Source organism: Cetorhinus maximus, chromosome 6 (assembly GCF_964194155.1).
Source record: "Cetorhinus maximus chromosome 6, sCetMax3.hap1.1, whole genome shotgun sequence".
NCBI classification, from domain to species: domain Eukaryota; kingdom Metazoa; phylum Chordata; class Chondrichthyes; order Lamniformes; family Cetorhinidae; genus Cetorhinus; species Cetorhinus maximus.
The window spans coordinates 55,298,228-55,316,123 of NC_135884.1; the positions used below are offsets into that span (position 1 = coordinate 55,298,228).

At 39.9% G+C, this 17,896-nt stretch overlaps 1 protein-coding gene across 9 annotated transcripts in view; it reads right to left on the minus strand.

The window, feature by feature from the left end:
* Nucleotides 1-17,896, minus strand: part of chl1b (cell adhesion molecule L1-like b) — a 954,137-nt gene that overhangs the window by 32,362 nt on the left and 903,879 nt on the right. For 7 of the 9 annotated variants that reach the window (XM_078543741.1, XM_078543742.1, XM_078543735.1 and 4 more), the window contains 3 exons: nt 8,362-8,475; nt 7,820-7,981; nt 6,046-6,168 (listed from right to left, as the gene is read on the minus strand). In XM_078543741.1, the coding sequence (XP_078399867.1) occupies nt 6,046-6,168; nt 7,820-7,981; nt 8,362-8,475 (399 nt within the window). The remainder of the gene's footprint in view (nt 1-6,045; nt 6,169-7,819; nt 7,982-8,361; nt 8,476-17,896) is intronic. The other 2 variants (XM_078543743.1, XM_078543744.1) reach the window with 2 other exon arrangements.

A 17,896-nucleotide genomic window follows, 5' to 3' on the forward strand; every position in this document is an offset into this window, starting at 1 on the left:
GGTAGCAAGCTAGCTGTACTGTTTTAGCTGCCGTGCATTCTGTCTGGTGACTGGCTCGCCTGCAGCTGGGTTAATACCAGTACCAGCAGGATGACACCCTTAAGTGGTCATTAATTGGTCACTTAAGAATCTCAATTGGCAGCGGGGCAGGAAGGTCGACCATGGGCCTTCCTGCCTAGAACCTAATTCTGGCAGAGGTGAGGAGGTGCCTGGGGTTCGGATGCACCACCTCTTGCCTAATTAAGTGCCCTTCCTACCTCCAAGCTCACCACTGGAGAGAGCAGGATATTCTACCCAAGGCATTCCCAACGTGCAAAAAGGCAAGACAAAAATGGCGCAGGGTTGGGAATGAGGGAGAAAAATAAGAAATTCTCAGAAAGAAGGACCATGTGTGGCCATTTGTGCCTCTGCACCCAGATGAAAATTTGGCCCCTGAAGTGCACAATGTATTGCCCAATATCTAGTTAAATTATACTGTGACCGATGGCTGGTTAAATAGAAAACTTGCTGTGCATATCCGCTACCATAATATCACATTCACCACAACTTGCATTTTTATGTCTTTATGAAAAATGGACTGAAAGTAATCGAACAAGACAAGGTAGCAAACCAAAAATAGGTTCATTTTCCATTAGGTACGTAACCGGACAGAATATAAGATGTAATCCATATCTTTATGCTCTTATTTCATTTAAAAAAAAGTAGGCATGACATTACCAAAGCTTTGGTTGGGCCCCTTTCATTGCACAAGTAAGCCAGAAGATAAAGGTATTAAGATTAGATGAAAATCTTCTTTGCTGATAGTCTAGGATGTGATGAAAGGTGATTTTAACTCATTGACACCTAGAGTTTTTTCCAATGACTCACGTGCAGCATTGCACATTGTTATGACTGCTAGACATTGCAAGATAGTTATGTTTTAAATTGTCTCTTTTAATTCAAGGTAAAATGGAGTAGTGGAGAAGGGGTTTCGATCCCCTACTCATTCTGCCTGCCTGTGACCTGGTTGCCATGGAGACCAGGTCAAGTCCTACTGAAGTCAAAGCGCTGACTTTCACACCTGGACAGAAAGGAACAGATGGCTTTGCTGTGTGCAGACTTACTACTCAGAGACCCTGGTCAGAGAGAGAGATACACAGGAAAACAGCAGTTGCTGTGAAAAGTAGGGGGAAAGGCTGTTCTCTGTTAAAGGAACATGACCTGTGGAAATTTAAGGACACCAGAAGATTCTCCCTGGGGGGCAGGAGACGCCAGAGAAGGCCTTGCTGCTGGAAGTCAATTTGGGGATTCTCAGAAGACTGAGGGAACTGACTTTCGACAGAAACCGGACTTTATGACTCAGTGAAATGGGGAGAAGCAAGCCTATTGGAAGCTAGGAGTAACTTTGAACTGAGTTCTGTAAAGAATATAATTCTTCAGTAAGTGTGTTTTACATATAACCATGGTGCAGGCTTTTCGGTCGTGTTAGGAAGCAAATGGGGGATATATTTTCTGTAGTTCAATGTATTAGTTGCCTACTAAGCAATATTTAGTCATGTTGATTTTAGTCCATTTGTTACAGTAAAAGTCTTAAAATGTGAAATCTTGTCATGTGAACCAGTCATTGGGAATTCAAATCTTAAAAAAAAAAGTTATCAGTCTCTATGGGGGTCGTAACAACACTTTCTTTATCACAGAGCAAGTCCGGCATGGTACCTTTCATGCTGCTTCTTGGCTGTGCACTCGTGCAGCTTAGTGGGAACATTAGCGATGAGTATAATCTAACATTATAGAAACATCATAAATTAAAACATTCAGTACAGGATAGGAATCTGCTATCTCTACCTGGTCCAGTCTACTCTACTCACATCTAGGCTTTTTCATTCTACATTTTACTGGTTTAAGTAATCCATTTTTGAAAAAACTCTTTTTAATTGCTGAGTAGAATAGTTCATATCATTAGTTAAAACACTGTACAATAAGGTCACATGCTGATATTTTAATCCTAGACATTGATGATCTCATTACTCTTCAAACAGTGTTAATTTAAATTGAAATCTTACAATTGATGCATCATCTGAAGAATCTGAGTTGAAAGGTCACAGCAAATGGGTCATTGGCCTGGAAAGCTGAATATTTTTAACCAGCAGGAGTAATTAATTTTCAGGAGAAAAATTACTCTAGATTTATCCATACAAAGGATTGGAGAGGAGCATTCAGAATAGAATATTACGAAATAAATCTGTCCATACCAACAGCGTTCCCTAGCCCAGTGAAAAACACAGCTATTCCTATATTTGGATACTAAATTCTGATGCACACCAACTCCTGTCCAATACACATATATACTCCATATGCACACTTATTTTGGCCAGTTTGAACCAGTTCAGAGATTTTAGGTCCTGTGCTCATTCATAATATTGATACCAATCTCCTTCCCAATCTGCATTTATTACTTGGTTTTGGAAACTATGTTATTATGAGTATCAAGTGTGTCTTTGGTCTTGATAATGAAAGGAATCTAATTAGCAAACTGGAGCAGATGAGAGTTGGACGGGTTTCAGAAAGCTGTGCATTTGAGACAAGATGAATAAGAAAACTGCATCAGGATGTTGGGCTGAGATTTATTTTGGTGCAGGGAACATAAATAAGTTGGTTGGCAATAAGAAATGAGACTTGTCTCCGGAACTTGAGGGAATAAGCTGGAAAAAATGAGTTTCAGTACTTCTCTAACAGAAGTATTTTCAGTTAGGATTTGACAGCAAGGTGGATTCAGCAGCTTCTATAGGAAGAAAAGATTTATTCCTTTGACTATTGTGATACCACATTTACCTGAGTCGAGAGTATTTAAGGACTTTGCTATTTTTAAGCTGAATGAAGTGTTTAGGTTAATGAACTTGTTTATCAATGAACCATAATCATCAATTGTGCAACATAAAGCAATAACATTTATTCCTGCTGTGTTCTGTTAGTTGGCAAACAAAAATACAAAATATTTTATTTTATTTATACTATCAAAAAAATCAGATAGATGGTTTTGCCCATTAAATACTACATTGTTCATACAGTATACTGAATAAAAAGGGGGAATAAAATAAAACTTTAAATCAGCTGTTTGTGAATTAGTTTTGCATCTATTCTGGCTGGTTGTAAATCCAAGTAGCTTAACAATTAAAAAAATTATCTCTGTATTTGGATTATATTTTCATAGAGAATTGGTAAAGTGATTCTGCCCATGATTATTTGATCATAATAGATTTTTCTTAAAGAATAGAATATCACAAAAGAAATCTGACTATACCAACAGCATTCCCTAATCCAGTGAAAAACACAACTATTCCTATACTTAGATACTAAATTCTGATGCACGCCAAATTCTGTCTGTTACACATATATACCCCATAAGCACACTTATTTTGGCCAGACTGATTACTTCTGCTGGTTAAAAATATTCAGCTTTCCAGACCAATGACTCATTTGCTGTGACCTTTCAACTCAGATTCTTCAGATGATGCATCTAAGCATCTCAGAGTGCACCACTTGTAAGATTTCAATTTAAATTAACACTGTTTGAAGAGTAATGAGATCATCAATGTCTAGGATTAAAATATCAGCATGTGACCTTATTGTACAGTATTTTAACTAATGATATGAACTATTCTACTCAGCAACTAAATTAAAAAGGGTTTTTTTTTAAATGGATTATTTAAACCAGTAAAATGTAGAATGAAAAATCCTAGATGTGAGTAGAGTAGACTGGACCAGGTAGAGATAGCAGATTCCAATCCTGCATCGAATGTTTTAATCTATGATATTTCTATAATGTTAGATTCCACTCATCACAAATGTTCCCACTAATCTGCATGGATGCACAGCCAATAAAGTGTTGACTGAGTTTGAAAAGAGGCTTCAGAAATTCACTCCACAACAATACCCATTGGGCAGATTCTGCAACATTATAGGCAACATTTTACATGCAGAGTTTAAATTCTAAATGTTTACATAGGCAGTTTAGATGTTAAATGGCAGCTCACCACCACCTTCTTGAGGGTAATTTGGGATAGGCAACAAATGCTGCCATTGACACTAACAATCCATGAAATAATAAAACAATCTGTATAAAAGCATATACATTACTTGAGACAGAAGGAAGTGGAACCAGGTGAAGTGCATGCACATGACTTTTTAGCAATACTAGCCTCTCTCCTGTGATATTTTACATTGGGGTCTAGATTATGCATCATCTTCAGGTGAAAAGAGATGAGGGTTTGGGTAATGGAACACATTTCATTCATACTTTCCTTATTTTTATGCAATACTTTGAAAAATTTATGGCAATTTCTCAAGCAAAGGCGTAGGCTGGAATTTTCCGGCCCATTGGCACCGGGCTGGGGAGGGGAGGACACAATATGCCGAGAAGGCCAAAAATCAGTTCAATGCTGTTGTGAAATCAGTTTGCGATCATCCGTTCCACTTGTCAATGGCAGACCGTGTTTCCCACCGCCTTATGCCGGGAATCTAATTTCAATACTTTAGTATCTTTTTATAAGCCCTGCTCACCGGAATCAACCCTCCACACTGGATCATCCTGGCACATTGGTGTGTGTTTCAGAACTGAACATAAGCAACGTGCACCTGGTGAGCTGCACTTCACTCGGGACTTCGAGGTTTGTTTGCCTACCTTGTTTCGGGCAGCACTCACGGTCATCAGCGCCAGGCTTCGCAGGCAGCACCACATCACTTTTAGTGGGGCTCACGGGCAGGTCTCTACCTACCAGAGCAGCTGTAAGAGTGGCTTTTCAACGGCTGCAGGGCTTGGGCTTGCTTGGGAAAGGGGGAGAAGTGGCCTTAGACAAGGGAAGAGGCTGCAGGGTGAGGGCTGTACTGGGGAAGGGGGTAGTCCAGGGTGTGTGAGGGGGCATAACTTGATCTGTGCAAGTGGCTTCAAGATGGTGAGGGCTGAGAAGGCTGACTCCAGAGGGGATGAGGCCAGGTGAAGATGTGAGGGTTTGTGTGAGAGAGTGAGCAGTGATGTACCTTGAGCTGGCAGTGAGTGAGATGCCAGTGAATGTGTGATGGGCTTGTGAGTGTGAGAGTTTAAAGTGATAAAATGGTTGCCTTACCCTGGCGGCACATACGAGATTATCAATCATTTTCTGCACTGGATGGCAGACCTCTTGTGTGCAGTATTAGCACTGACCACCTCTGCCACCACCTCCCAAGCTGGAGTACTGAGACTGATGGGCCTCCTACGGCCAGAGGTAGCGTAGAGGTCATTGCGGAGGGCCTCCATGGCATCCAGAAGGTGTCCAAGGGATGTGTTACTGAAATGGTGGGGGCAGGGGAGGGGGCTGCACTTTTCTTGGCTTTTGGAGCTATGTCTTCACCGGAGCAGTCCTGGGCTGTAAGCAATGAGAAGTGTGCGTGTGGCTGCAGTTTAAATATGGTGCCCTGTGTGAGGAATGGTGAGCAAATCAGAGGCTATCCGCCAGTGAGAAGGCATGTTTCCTGTGGTTGCATAATTAATGAGGCGGGAATGGGACGATATGGTGTGAAAACCTGCCAGCCAACTACTTTTTTCCTGCCCGCTACCGTACTTCATGCAAATCTGGGACAATTCTGTCTGTAAAGTTAGTTGCTATAGAGGAATATCTCTGCCATGCAGACTGAGGAACTTGCAGTTTCCAATCTAAATGAGGACATCACAATTTATGCTTGAAACATTGATACAGGGAGTTAACTCAGACATATATTTTAAATATATTGTTAATACACACACACACACACACTACTTTAAGCAAACATTGACACAGATTATAATTATACTACATTCCATTATGGGCTCAATTTATCAGAAAATTATAAAAAAAAACAAAAAATAGTATTTGCATGTCTGACCATCAGGAACAATTTTTAGACCTGTCCTGATTATGCTATTTTGATATTTTCTTTCCTGTTGTGCTTGTATTTATTCTATCGGCGCTAACATTATCTATTTCAACATGCATTTCCATTCAGTGTTCATATACTTTCTTGTATGTTACAAAATTAAACATAAGTACATACCAGAATATTTTCCTCCTTTGTTTCTCTTTATGAAACAAGCAATTAGTAAAATCAAGGTAAGGAGAGCAACAGCACACATCAGGCCAATAAACCATCCTTGTGTCGATATTCCTCCGCGAATTCCTGCATAAGCCGTTTTAGGCCACATAATTAATCATTAAGAAAAGCAGCAATTAGTAAAATTAAGTCATCATTTTCACCATCAGAAAGAAAGGTACAGTATAAGATAAATGGTTACAACTTTATTCAATTTATATACCATACATCACTTTTACTCAAACACCTTATCTAAATATCAAGAATTATTATATTTTTTTAGATATTTAAACTTGCTTATTAGAAGCAGGTTATTCATTTTATAATATATGCAAGGTATGTCTCACCTGGTAATGAGCTGCAAGAAAAAAATCTCATATGCTTTAGTTGTGTGATGTTATACCACTGAACTAGGGTTTGTTCGAAAGAACACTTCTCATTGATGTCACTTGGCACAATGCATGCAAGAAAGAGCTGAGTCAAAAGGTGCTAAAAAAAGCCTAGTACAATTTTGGGTTTCCTAAAAGCAGCACATAACTTGTCTATATTATAGAAAAATACCTAAGAAATATTGAAAACTTTTATATTATTCTTAACTATTTTCTACTGTACTATATTATGAAATTATTTGATTCTATTCCAGGACACTGTCTTTGTATCAGTGGTTATGATGCCAATCAACTCTTGGATGTGTCCCTGCTTCATAAATTCCATTTTAGTTATCTATGTAGCTACAGATGAACTGAACAAAGCAAGCTGTCATAGTTATATCCTGAAAACACAATCATGAGTAATACTGTGTGGAATAACCATTTCTTCTGTATTAGATTAAAATTTAAGCAAATTGTTTTTGACATCTGCTGAACAAAAACATAAAATTATTCAGGGAATTGAGAATAGCTTTGAAATTCAAAGAGAACCTTAAATTACCAGTGTGTGCATGGATACTGATTCGATTGATTCATTCACTGTTATCTCATCATGTATGATTTTGGCTTGATATACCAGTCATGAGTGAATTATAAAGCATGGTAACAAGAGCCAGTTAAGCAATAGCAAAAGCATCAGTAGCCCATGCACAAACAATGCTGATGAATTAAGAAAAAATAAGTTGAACCATCAGGATAGCAGCAAATCACTACTATACAAAGAACTCAAAAGAATTGAACATTATGTGCACATTGTCCCAATATCATAATTTCTATAGATTATAATATCCGGATGTGTTTTTTTTAGACTTATTCTGAAACATTTTTTTTGTTTTGATAATATTAGGAAAATACTTTTCCATATCAACAATACTTTTGAATACGGATAATGTTTCTTTCAGTGGCGGAGCATGGCTTGGCCACTTTGGTAGATAGTGGTTGTAGGGGGGAGGAGGTGAGCAGGGTGGGTTGTCGACCTTGAAATTTGGCCACATTGGAGGACAGGAATCCAAGCTGGTAACTGGGAAACATTCCCAAACCTAGGCTGAAAGCTGGGTCAGGAACTGCACTGACTTGCTGGCCAAACCTGGTGGCTGAAAACAGGAGACAAAGACTCCCATGAGTGAAATGGAGGCATTACTCCAAAGGCATGGTAGCTGACCTCAAGATAATTTGGGGGGTGGAGGGCCAAGGTGGGAGACTGATGACCCACCCCCTCCCCACTGGCTCCGCCACTGGTTTCTCCAGTATTTTTACTTTAAATGTATGAAAAATGTGTTCACTAGATTTTAAATCGGACCACGCCTCACCTTTTCCCCTTGTTTCTATAACATCTTCAAAAATGCTAGTGTTATCAAACCAGTTCTTAGCCATAAGACGGATTGTATATTCAGTTCCAGGTTCTAGCCCTTCTAAGATGTGGAAATTTTGTGAAACATTTACTGCGTCTGAAATCTTCCATTTACCTTTACCTATGGAAATTGCATTAAGAAAATTAACTCCAACACATTGGTTGGGATTTTAATCCCACAACAACTCAAGCTTAATTAGGGTCAATTATAAAAGTTATGCCACATTTATCACTATACTTTTTATTCTTTAAAATGTCAATGGAAATAGATAATTGGAAACTACATAACAATACAAATTATACAATGACAATATAATTTGGTATTTATAACAAAAGTTGCCTATAGCTGGTGCTAATTGGAGAATGAGTTATAAAGAAATAAACTGCATTGATCTGCTTCATTAATCATAGTTAGTGGGGCTAGTGGAATAGGTACGTTAACAGGCCCATTGGGGATTTCATTACAATTTCTGCAAGAATTAGAGAGCGAGAAGGGCTTACGGTTATTCATGTATGCAACATAAAATTCAGAAGCTGCATGTCCCATTCCTGGAATCCAGCTGATGTTTGCATATGTTGCACTTACAGAAGAACCGATGTTCAGCAAGACCGGAACTATTGAATAAGTAACAAGACAAGCAATATCGCATTAATGCAGCATTGTTAGTTGCAGATATAGGAAAGTCAAAAGGAGGGTTAGATTACAATTTTGCCAACAGCAAGCACACAACAGGGTTTGTAATTAAAGATCAATTAAATAAATGCTGGGATGACTGTTGGCTACTGATTAAATTCTGGTCTGCAAATCAGCAATAAGTGCACGCTTGTCATGGCATGTTTATTAATTTCAAACCCTGACATACTGCAGGATGGAACAAAGAAATAGAGATGAGTTGAAAACTATTAATGTTTCATATTTGAAAATTAATTTTTAACTCAGTCCTACAAAGAGACTGATAAGAAGAATGAGAAATGAATGTTGGTAAATAGCTAATTGATATAAGATCTTATTCAAATATTTTATTTTAGAATGTTGAAGCTGTAGAGCAGCTAACTGTATCATGTTCCATTCTGTAGTAAGGCGGCAGAATACAGCAGGCTCTGCAAAAGGAAACACCGTCACTTCAATCTAGTTAGTCAGTTAAGAAAAGATTTTGCTAAGCCCTAAGGATACAGATCGAGACAAACTGGAAAAGGTAATGAGATAGTAATTGAATAAGAAGCAGAGTCTGTACAGGCAAAATTGTAGAAACATACAATGTTTTTATCCATCAGTATTACAACACTGTTGCTGGAATAATATTCAATATTACCAAGCTTCTCACTTAGGGTTTTGCAGAACTACTGTTAGATGCTGCACAGAACAAGAATTTCATGAGCACAAAGAAATGATTACTGATAGAAATGCAATTTAAACAGTAGTTTAGTCTAAGCAACATCTCCTCATAACAAAAAGACCAAGTGTGTTGTTTTCTGGTATCTCAGCCTTCAACACAATTCAAAATCATTTTAAAATGGCTCAATATTAAACTCAAGAGCAGAATGTTGATAAATGGCTCATTCTCTGTTTCAATAGCATACCTCATATATACTTATATTTCTAAGACAGAAAATGTCACATGGGCTACAAGGAATCAGGTCAGGTTCCTCCCAAGGTGTGAAAGATCCCCAGCTCATCGGTTCTAGTGAAGTATGAATCAGTTACAGTGCTTTTACACACAATGGACTGCTAGAATCTATCATTACCTGGAGCAAAATTGTACTCATGGGCAAGCATCTTCAGTCCCTATTCTTTGAGAGTCAGGATGATTATTTTACATTTTTCTGCCGATAAAAGAGTTTTGTTTTGACTGATGTAAAAACATTTCCAGAGACTGAAAGTACCATCATGGCCCATTGAATACAACCGCCTGTCAGATGGGAACAATCTACATGTAGCTTTGTGATAAATTACACAAAATAACTACATTTGAAAAGTGTCGAAAATGGCAAATTTTCAGTTTTGAATCAGGTATTTTTTTAAAAAAAGAATGCCCATGCATATGCCATTTGATTGTGTATTTTGCATGTCCTAGTTTGCAAAGGCACACAGCATAATTGCAGGTAGTATTCCTTTGCTGTGCCCCTGATGTCAAACCTCAACTGTGGAAACAGATGTAGACACAGCAGGGAGAACTTTAAACATCTCAATATGTTAATTTGCTGTCTACAGGAAAAAAAAAAGCTTCACAACTTGAAACAGTTTCCTATAATACGCCACTTTGAATTCATGTTGCTGAAACGTAGGATATTATACAACTGACTATGAAATACCTATAGAAGACAGAGTATCGTTGGCAACTAGGGTAAGGGGAGAATTTGGAATAGAGAAAGTGGAGGAGAATCCTGAAAAATAAAGCACAGAAATAGTCACGTGAGAATTTACAGAACTGTCAAAGGGTACTGGGTACAAACACAAAGGAAACAATGGCATGACTTGAACATTATACTTTCCAACACTCTTCTGCTGTGTAAAACTACAAATAATCAGATAAAATAGGGTTAATTTTGTGATGCTGTTTTTAAAATGTTGAGAACAGAGCTAACTATTAATAGTTTGGGTTGGAGCTTTCTGGTGCCTACACATATGAAGATTGGGCTTAATTTTAACTTTGGTGTCCACATATTTTGTTCTCCAAGCTGTGACTTTGGGCCTTTACTACATCCAAGGCATTTTATCACACTGTTTACTTCTCCCCATTTGTAACAAGTGTTTAGTACCAGGATTCCAAAGCGTTTCTTCCAGAAAAAAAAAATGCCATCTTCAGGTGTATAAAGACCCCAAGTGAGAGTTTGCACCGTCAACGTCAAGCTCCAGTCATTCCATGTAAACTATTATATAAGCTATTAGATATTATATAAACACTGAACATTTTCTCACATGCTTGGATTTCAGTGCAAATGGGGAGATTTCAAAGCAAACAGGGAAAAAAAATGAAACATTTTTATCATAATGTACTGTCGTGATCTATTGGTTCTTTCTCTGTCACAGCACATTAGGAGTGAAAAACAACCTCACACATAGAAAAACACGTCTTTATCTATTTATAATACAATAACCACAGGATTGTTGGTTTACTCTGCTTAATATCCAAGGAAGGGCCACTGCTATGATTCAAGTGCAAACATTTTGTGGGATCAATTTGAAATATATATGTGATTCACAACTCTTTTTTGGACTCAGACAGTTACTTAAATTTATAATAAAAATAGAAAAAGCTGGAAATACTCAGCAGGTCAGGCAACATCTGTCGAGAGAGAAACAGAGGTAATGTTTCAGGTTGATGATCTTTCTTCAGAATTGGAAAAATTAGAGATATACCAGGTTTTACACAGGTAAAGGCTGAAAAAGAAGGGGGAAGAAAACAAAAGGGAAAGCTCTTGATAGGGTGAAAGGTCATCAACTTGAAATGTTAACACTGGCTGATGTGGTGTAAATGGTGGATGAACCCAGAAATCCTAAGTCCCGCCCCCGAACATGGCACTTCCTATTTTCTTGGGGACGGGATTGGAGTCAGGTTGGGGTTCTTGCAGGCATAGTTTATGGAGGCAGTTGGCCACTTAAATCACAAGTTGCTTCCGCTGAAGTAGGATTTTGGTAGGCCAGGGGTGTGAAACTCAGATTGTGCATATTAGACCAGGTAAGAGCTGGTCTGAACTTGATGGATTCATTTGGATAGCCAGGATATACCTTTTGAGAGGTAAGGTTCACCTTTTGGAGGGGCAAGGTATCCTTTGGGATAGGTAAGGCACCATTTTGGTTATTAAAAGGAAACCATATTGTGTGTAAAATGTGAATAAACGAGTTGGAACTGTCGAAGTTGTCAAAGAACTGTTAAAAAAACTAAGGGCAGAATTTTCCTCATGTCGGGGGGAGGTTTAGGAGCGGGCGCATGAAGGCGCATCTCCGATCGGCGGCCCTGATTGGGGGCGCACCGCCATTTTACGTGGGCAGGCCAATTAAGGCCCACCCAGCGTGACGTCCGCGAGGAAGCACTGTGCGCTCCCTGTGCGGGCGGAGGGGTTTTCCTAAACTGAGAGTGAGCTCTTTCACGGATGCACACGAAAGAGTGCACATCTCCCTGAGGCTAAGCGCTGCCTCAGGGAGATCGGCGCCAAATTTAAAAATGTTAACAATAGAAAAAAAAAAATTCCCATGACAGGTCCCCTCATATGACACTGTCACATGAGTTGGGAGATGTCCATCACTTTCATTAACACTTTTATTAGAAATTTAAAAACCTACATGAAACCTTATCCCTTAAGGTTGGACGGGCAGGTCCATTAAGTACTTTACTTTGTCAATGGCGCCAATTGAGGCCATTGACAGGTCAGTGGGCGCACAGCTGATTCTGCTAAGCGCCCGCCCGCCTGAAAATTGAAATGAGGCGGGGTGACGTCGGGAGCATCCCGCGTCATTTTATGCGTCGGCGAGGGGGCCCCGTACCCCGCTCGCCAACCGGGAAGTCTTGGCCTAAAAGTTGTCAAAGAATTGTCGAACCTAAAGGACTGTCAAAGAACTGTCAATGTATACTAGGTGAGTTGGCATGGAGGGGTATGGGAAAAGGGTGGTGGGTAGGAGGCATATGTTGGAATGAGTTGGCACTAAGTTGGCATAGGAGCTATAAAGGGCCGTGGAATGTGGTTGTCATGGGGGTATGAGGGGCCTTGAGGTTGGGTGGGGAGCATGAGGTGACATAGTTTAACATGAATGGGACATGGGATGAAGACTGTAAGGCTGCTTTTGTTTCAATTTTTTAAATTTAATGCAACAAAGTGCCGAAGCACGGGGGGTGGGGGCTTCTGCCTAGCCTGTCTCTGCACCCGGCAGCCTCTGCACTCCTTCCAGGGGAGACAGGCCTGTCTTCTAATCCAGCACTCTCCTCCCCGCCAGGAACAAAATCAGAACTGCGGGCAGCCATTTTTAAAGGTCAGTTTTGTAGAGCCAGGGGTTATTCCGTATTTGTACACTCAACCTGGGAGCAAAAATCTGGACCACTGTTCCTCTCTCCTCAGATGCTGCCTGACGTGCCAAATATTTCTGTTTTCTGTTTTTATTTCAGAGTTCCAGCAACTGCAGTATTTTGCTTTTGTATTAGCTACTTAACTTTGCTTGGTCCTGGTCCTTGTTGGATAGTATTTTTCAGGCTGTCAGGTTAAAATCGGAATCATTCTGTAGCTTTGTAGAGAGCTGGTCAGGCCATGAAACTTCCACAGTGAGGAAATACATACAAGAATATCATGTACATTACAGGGATAGATTTCCTCTTCACCACCCAACTGGTAATTTGAAATTGCTAGAATAAAGATCAGGTGGATTTTATAAAGGACAATGAAGACTGCAATCTACTCATGGTTTTGCAATGTCCTCACATCTATTTAGGAAGATAATTAAGCTTAAAAACTATAGTCGATTCTACATAGCATAATGGCAACTGTTCACTGAATTTTCACTGTATGCTTAATTTCATCAAACCCAAGTCACAGTCAGATGAAATATTGTTCTGCCACCTACTAAAATCGAGGAACATCATGTGAGCACATGCAATAGAACCAATGAGCTGAAACAAATATATTTAGATATCTAGACAAGAAATAATACTATATGAAAGTCAGGGAGTAAAGGTGAGAGTGAAATTTGATTGAGATGCTCATCCACAAAATATTTGATGTAAAAGAAAATGAAGAACAAAAAGATGGCGCAAACACTGATCAAATTTGTAATGACTACTTTATACTCAGCATCCTTTTGGCAGACTGTATCCTGCAGCAAAGTCTCTTGCAATCAATTATGATAATTTGTTCGAAAATAAGTGTTTTGTTTCCTTCATGCAAAACATTTCACTTTGCACTTGTGTCAGATGTAGCGATAATTCCGAAGTAAGTGAAAATTCTTCCCTCAGTTTTTGAATTTTATTTTTTGCAGCAATGAACCAACTAACATTACCTTGGTGTGAAAATTACAAATAAGTCAACTGTTTTCAGCAAAGCAATTTATCTTCTAGATTTTGCAAATAAAATAATGAGGTAAAGTGTATATGTTTAAAAACTCCTTCCAAGTTGAAAAAAATCTCTACATTTATTTGGCTCTAGGCCAAGCAACTAAATTAACAAAACTACCGTCATGTGCAAAACCTTGTGTCTGCTTGATAGCACTTGTTTTTTTCAGTGCATTTCAACTGCTATCGGTGTAACTGGCATTAGAGATTGCAAATTTTAAGCGCAAATTGCATTCAGTGCAACTCGAGCTTCCATTATCTTCTGCGCTAGTTTGAAAAACATCGTGCTAGAAGCAGGTTGTGAATTAATCACCATCAAAAGTTCCTGTTAATTGTGCTCATTTGTAGGTCTTCTAGGAGGCTCCAAATACTAAGCTGGATCTTTTGGATCCAAAAACAGTAATAGGTATATTTTTAAAGGTTTTGAATGATTTTCTTTTTCCGTTTACTAATGGACTAACTATTGTGCTCCAATCTAACTAAAAAAATAATTTTTTTATTTTCTAAAAGTAATTTTCAGCCATTTAAAATTGGATTACTCGCAGGCGATGGATTGACACTTTACATTAAAATGTGCACTTTTTGTGATAAACTCAATTCCAGCTGTATTAATCAAACTTCATCAAACTACAATTCTTAAATATAAAAAAATAACTTTAAAACACTTTTTTAATAAGATAATTTTTGAAATGCTTCCCAATTGCATTGGTTCAGACAGATTTTACATTAATCAACATAACAAGTAGGCTTGAGCAGAAACCTGGGGAAAGAAAGATACTTTCAAAACTGGGATGACTTTGGGCGCAATTTGTGCCAGGATCATTAATTGTAGCCAAAGGAGAAACTTTATCCAATTCACTTTTTTCCAAAATCAAGTCAAAATCATACATGATTTAGTACTGGATCAAATTCAAGTATTGCAAAGAAAACTTTGCACATTAGCTCTGTAGCGCCTGTGTATAAATCGTTCTTACTTTATGGATGCTTATTTGGTTAGAAATAAAACAATAGGGAAAATCACCATTAATGCACAAGCCACTCCTCCAAAAAGCATTTAGTGGGCATAAAAAGAGTTACGAGAACCCATCTTTACAACAGATTGAAAAGTGAACATGTTCATATTGAACTATTGTCAATGAGATTGCTGTAATAATATTTTTTTAAAATAACAATGTTAACTGGACTGGTTGCTCACCATTGACATCCCACTTTATTTGAGCCATGAATTGCTGGACCTTTTTACACATTAATAGTGGTGAGCAACATTAGCATGTTATTCTAATGATCGAAAACAGTACAAGCAATCATTTGTTTTCACTTGTCGATTACTTAGTGTTACCTGAAGCAAATCACCTCTAATTTTAACGAATGTTAGTAGCTGCTAGTTATGCTATTTAAAATATATTTGTATTCCATCACCTGTCTTCTTTGTGGGTAGGAGAAAATAATCTTTTGAAAGAAAAGAAAACAAAAACATATTAAAAAACACTCATTTTGCTAAAAATGGATGAATTTTCCTTTGAAACAATTGCTTTCAGAATCAGTAAGCGTTATGCTGTCACTGCTAAATTCTTTGGAACAACTGGAAATCTCCAATTGTGAAGTTTCCAACCAAGTTCAATCGAAGGATTAGTTCTTGGATTTTAGAGTTAGCCTTAAAAGTCTTAACTGCAAGGAAGAAATCCAGCATTTTCAAACCAACATTTTCAAACCATTTTGCTAACAGATACATTGCAAACAAAATGCAACTTATATCTAACTGTTACGGCTGAACACACATCTTGTCCAAAGGTTTCAGCCAACTGGAAACTTGGCCAAATTATTTCAAACCTAACATTCTATTTAGGCTCACATTCATATTTTAATTACATAATGAGAGAATCCATGTTCTTCATATGTAATCCTTTTACCATGGAAAAACTATAAAAACATGCAACAAAAATTGCATGAGCACTGAATTCCAGTCATTTCAGAATAGTTTGTGAAAAAACATAATCAATTTGTTAAGAAAAATCAACACTGGGAATTCAGGCAATGAACTTTGGATTTACCCTTCTTTGGACTATCAACAATAATTTGAAGAGAACATTCAAAACATTTGTTAGGGTTTTTGAAAAGGAAAGCCTAAGGAATCGTCCCAGATTTGCACTAAATGCGGTAGCGGGTGGTTAAAACAATGTTTTCCCACTGGCCGCAAAGGTGGCTTTTCATGTTATATCATCCCAAACCCGGCACAATAGTTATGCATTCCCAGAAAACATGCCATTTCCATGGTGGGCGGGCTCTCATTCGCTCACCACACCATCAGCTCACCGCTTCATCACACTGGGCGTCACATTTAAAGACCAGCCATGCGCACACCTCTCAGTGCTTTCAGCCCACGACTACTGCAGGGAAGAAGTCCACAAAAGGCAAAAAGACTTCAGCCCCATGCTTAATGATGCATCACTGGAAAGCCTTTTGGATGCCGTAGAGGCATCCTCTACCCCCACTCTGGCCGCAGGATGGGCAGCAGCGGGTGGTGGCAGCAGTGGTCAACAACAATGCCCTGCAAAAGAGGACAGCCACCCAATGCCACTACACGATGAATGGTCTCATCTGTTCTGCCAGGGTAACTCACTCTTCTCATCACTCTCAACTCATACACTCACAAACCCATCACGCATCCACAGGGATCTCACACCCCAAGGGACAACCCCCCCCCAACTCTCTCACACACCCTCACATCTCCATCAGGCTCATACCCTCTCGAGCTCATGTCCTCATCCTGTCCATGGCTCCACTCACCATACAAACATTCCACATAGCTCCATATGTCCTGCTCACACTCTCTCCATCTGTTTTCATGCAGGAAAACCCTGCTCACATCAGCAGGGAGAGCTTCCAGACCGGGAGTAGAGTGGCCCACATTAGGCCCTTCACATAATTTGAGGAGCATGCCATTGCACTGACTGGTGAGGATGTAGACCCTGCCTGTGGTGATGGTGAGGTCAGCGGTGAAAACCCACCTGAGGATCCTACACCACATCATCCCACCCTCAGTACAACTGTGAGCACTCTCTCTCTCTCCTGCTTTTGACTCTGCTGTCATGCACTCATCATCACTACTTTGGTTCACAGGGAGCTCTGCCAAGAGACCAACACCTTCAGCCAGTCAGTCCCTCAAGTCCATCCAGGACCTCATCTGCAGTCAAGAGGTCACATCCGCCATTAAAGAGCTGTAAATAAGCAGCCTGGAAGACCTGTCACAGCGCTTACCAACACCCTCTTTCAGTACCGAGACACACACCTCAGTGGGACCTAGATCTAGAGTAGGCTTGGGTTCACAATCTAGTGGTCACAGCACGGACATGTGTCCGCAGCAGGAGGAAACAGGTTCAGCCGAGCTCCCCGCCACTCGGAGGACTGCAAGGGATCAGGCATCTATGAGGTCTGAGTCAGATGATGAACCTCTGGATTTGGCCTGGAGAGACTCTCATCCTGGAGAGTCAGCAGAAGGCGTGGGAACATCACGCAGAGCTGTTGGAAGCCCTCAATAGAGTGGCATTCGAGTCGGAGGAGTGCGTCTGCCTGCTTTCTGATGAAGTGATGCCCACATTTGCGTGTATGGAAGTCTCAATGGGGAGCATGGTGGACGCCATGGAGACCCTGGTCCAGCAGAATACAGAGCTGTGTGCAGACCTGCACTCCATCGCGGGAGTCACGGGTGAGCCCCTGCAGTGGCAACACAAGAGGGAAATGGGGCACCTCAACGTCCCTCCAGGTGCTCCTTCCACTCAACAAGTCAGGCCGGGGCCCTCGAACACCCGGAGCAGCAGCTGGACACCCCTGGGTCATCCACTCAGGAATCTCAGAGGCTGTCCTCTCCCTCCAAGTCCCCTTTGCCTGTGAGCCCCTCAACCTCATCGTCTGTCACTGCAGAGGGAGCACCAACAAGTGATTCTGGAGGGAGAAGTGTGCGTGTGGCAGAGCCTTTTGGAGCCTCGTGCAAGCACTCT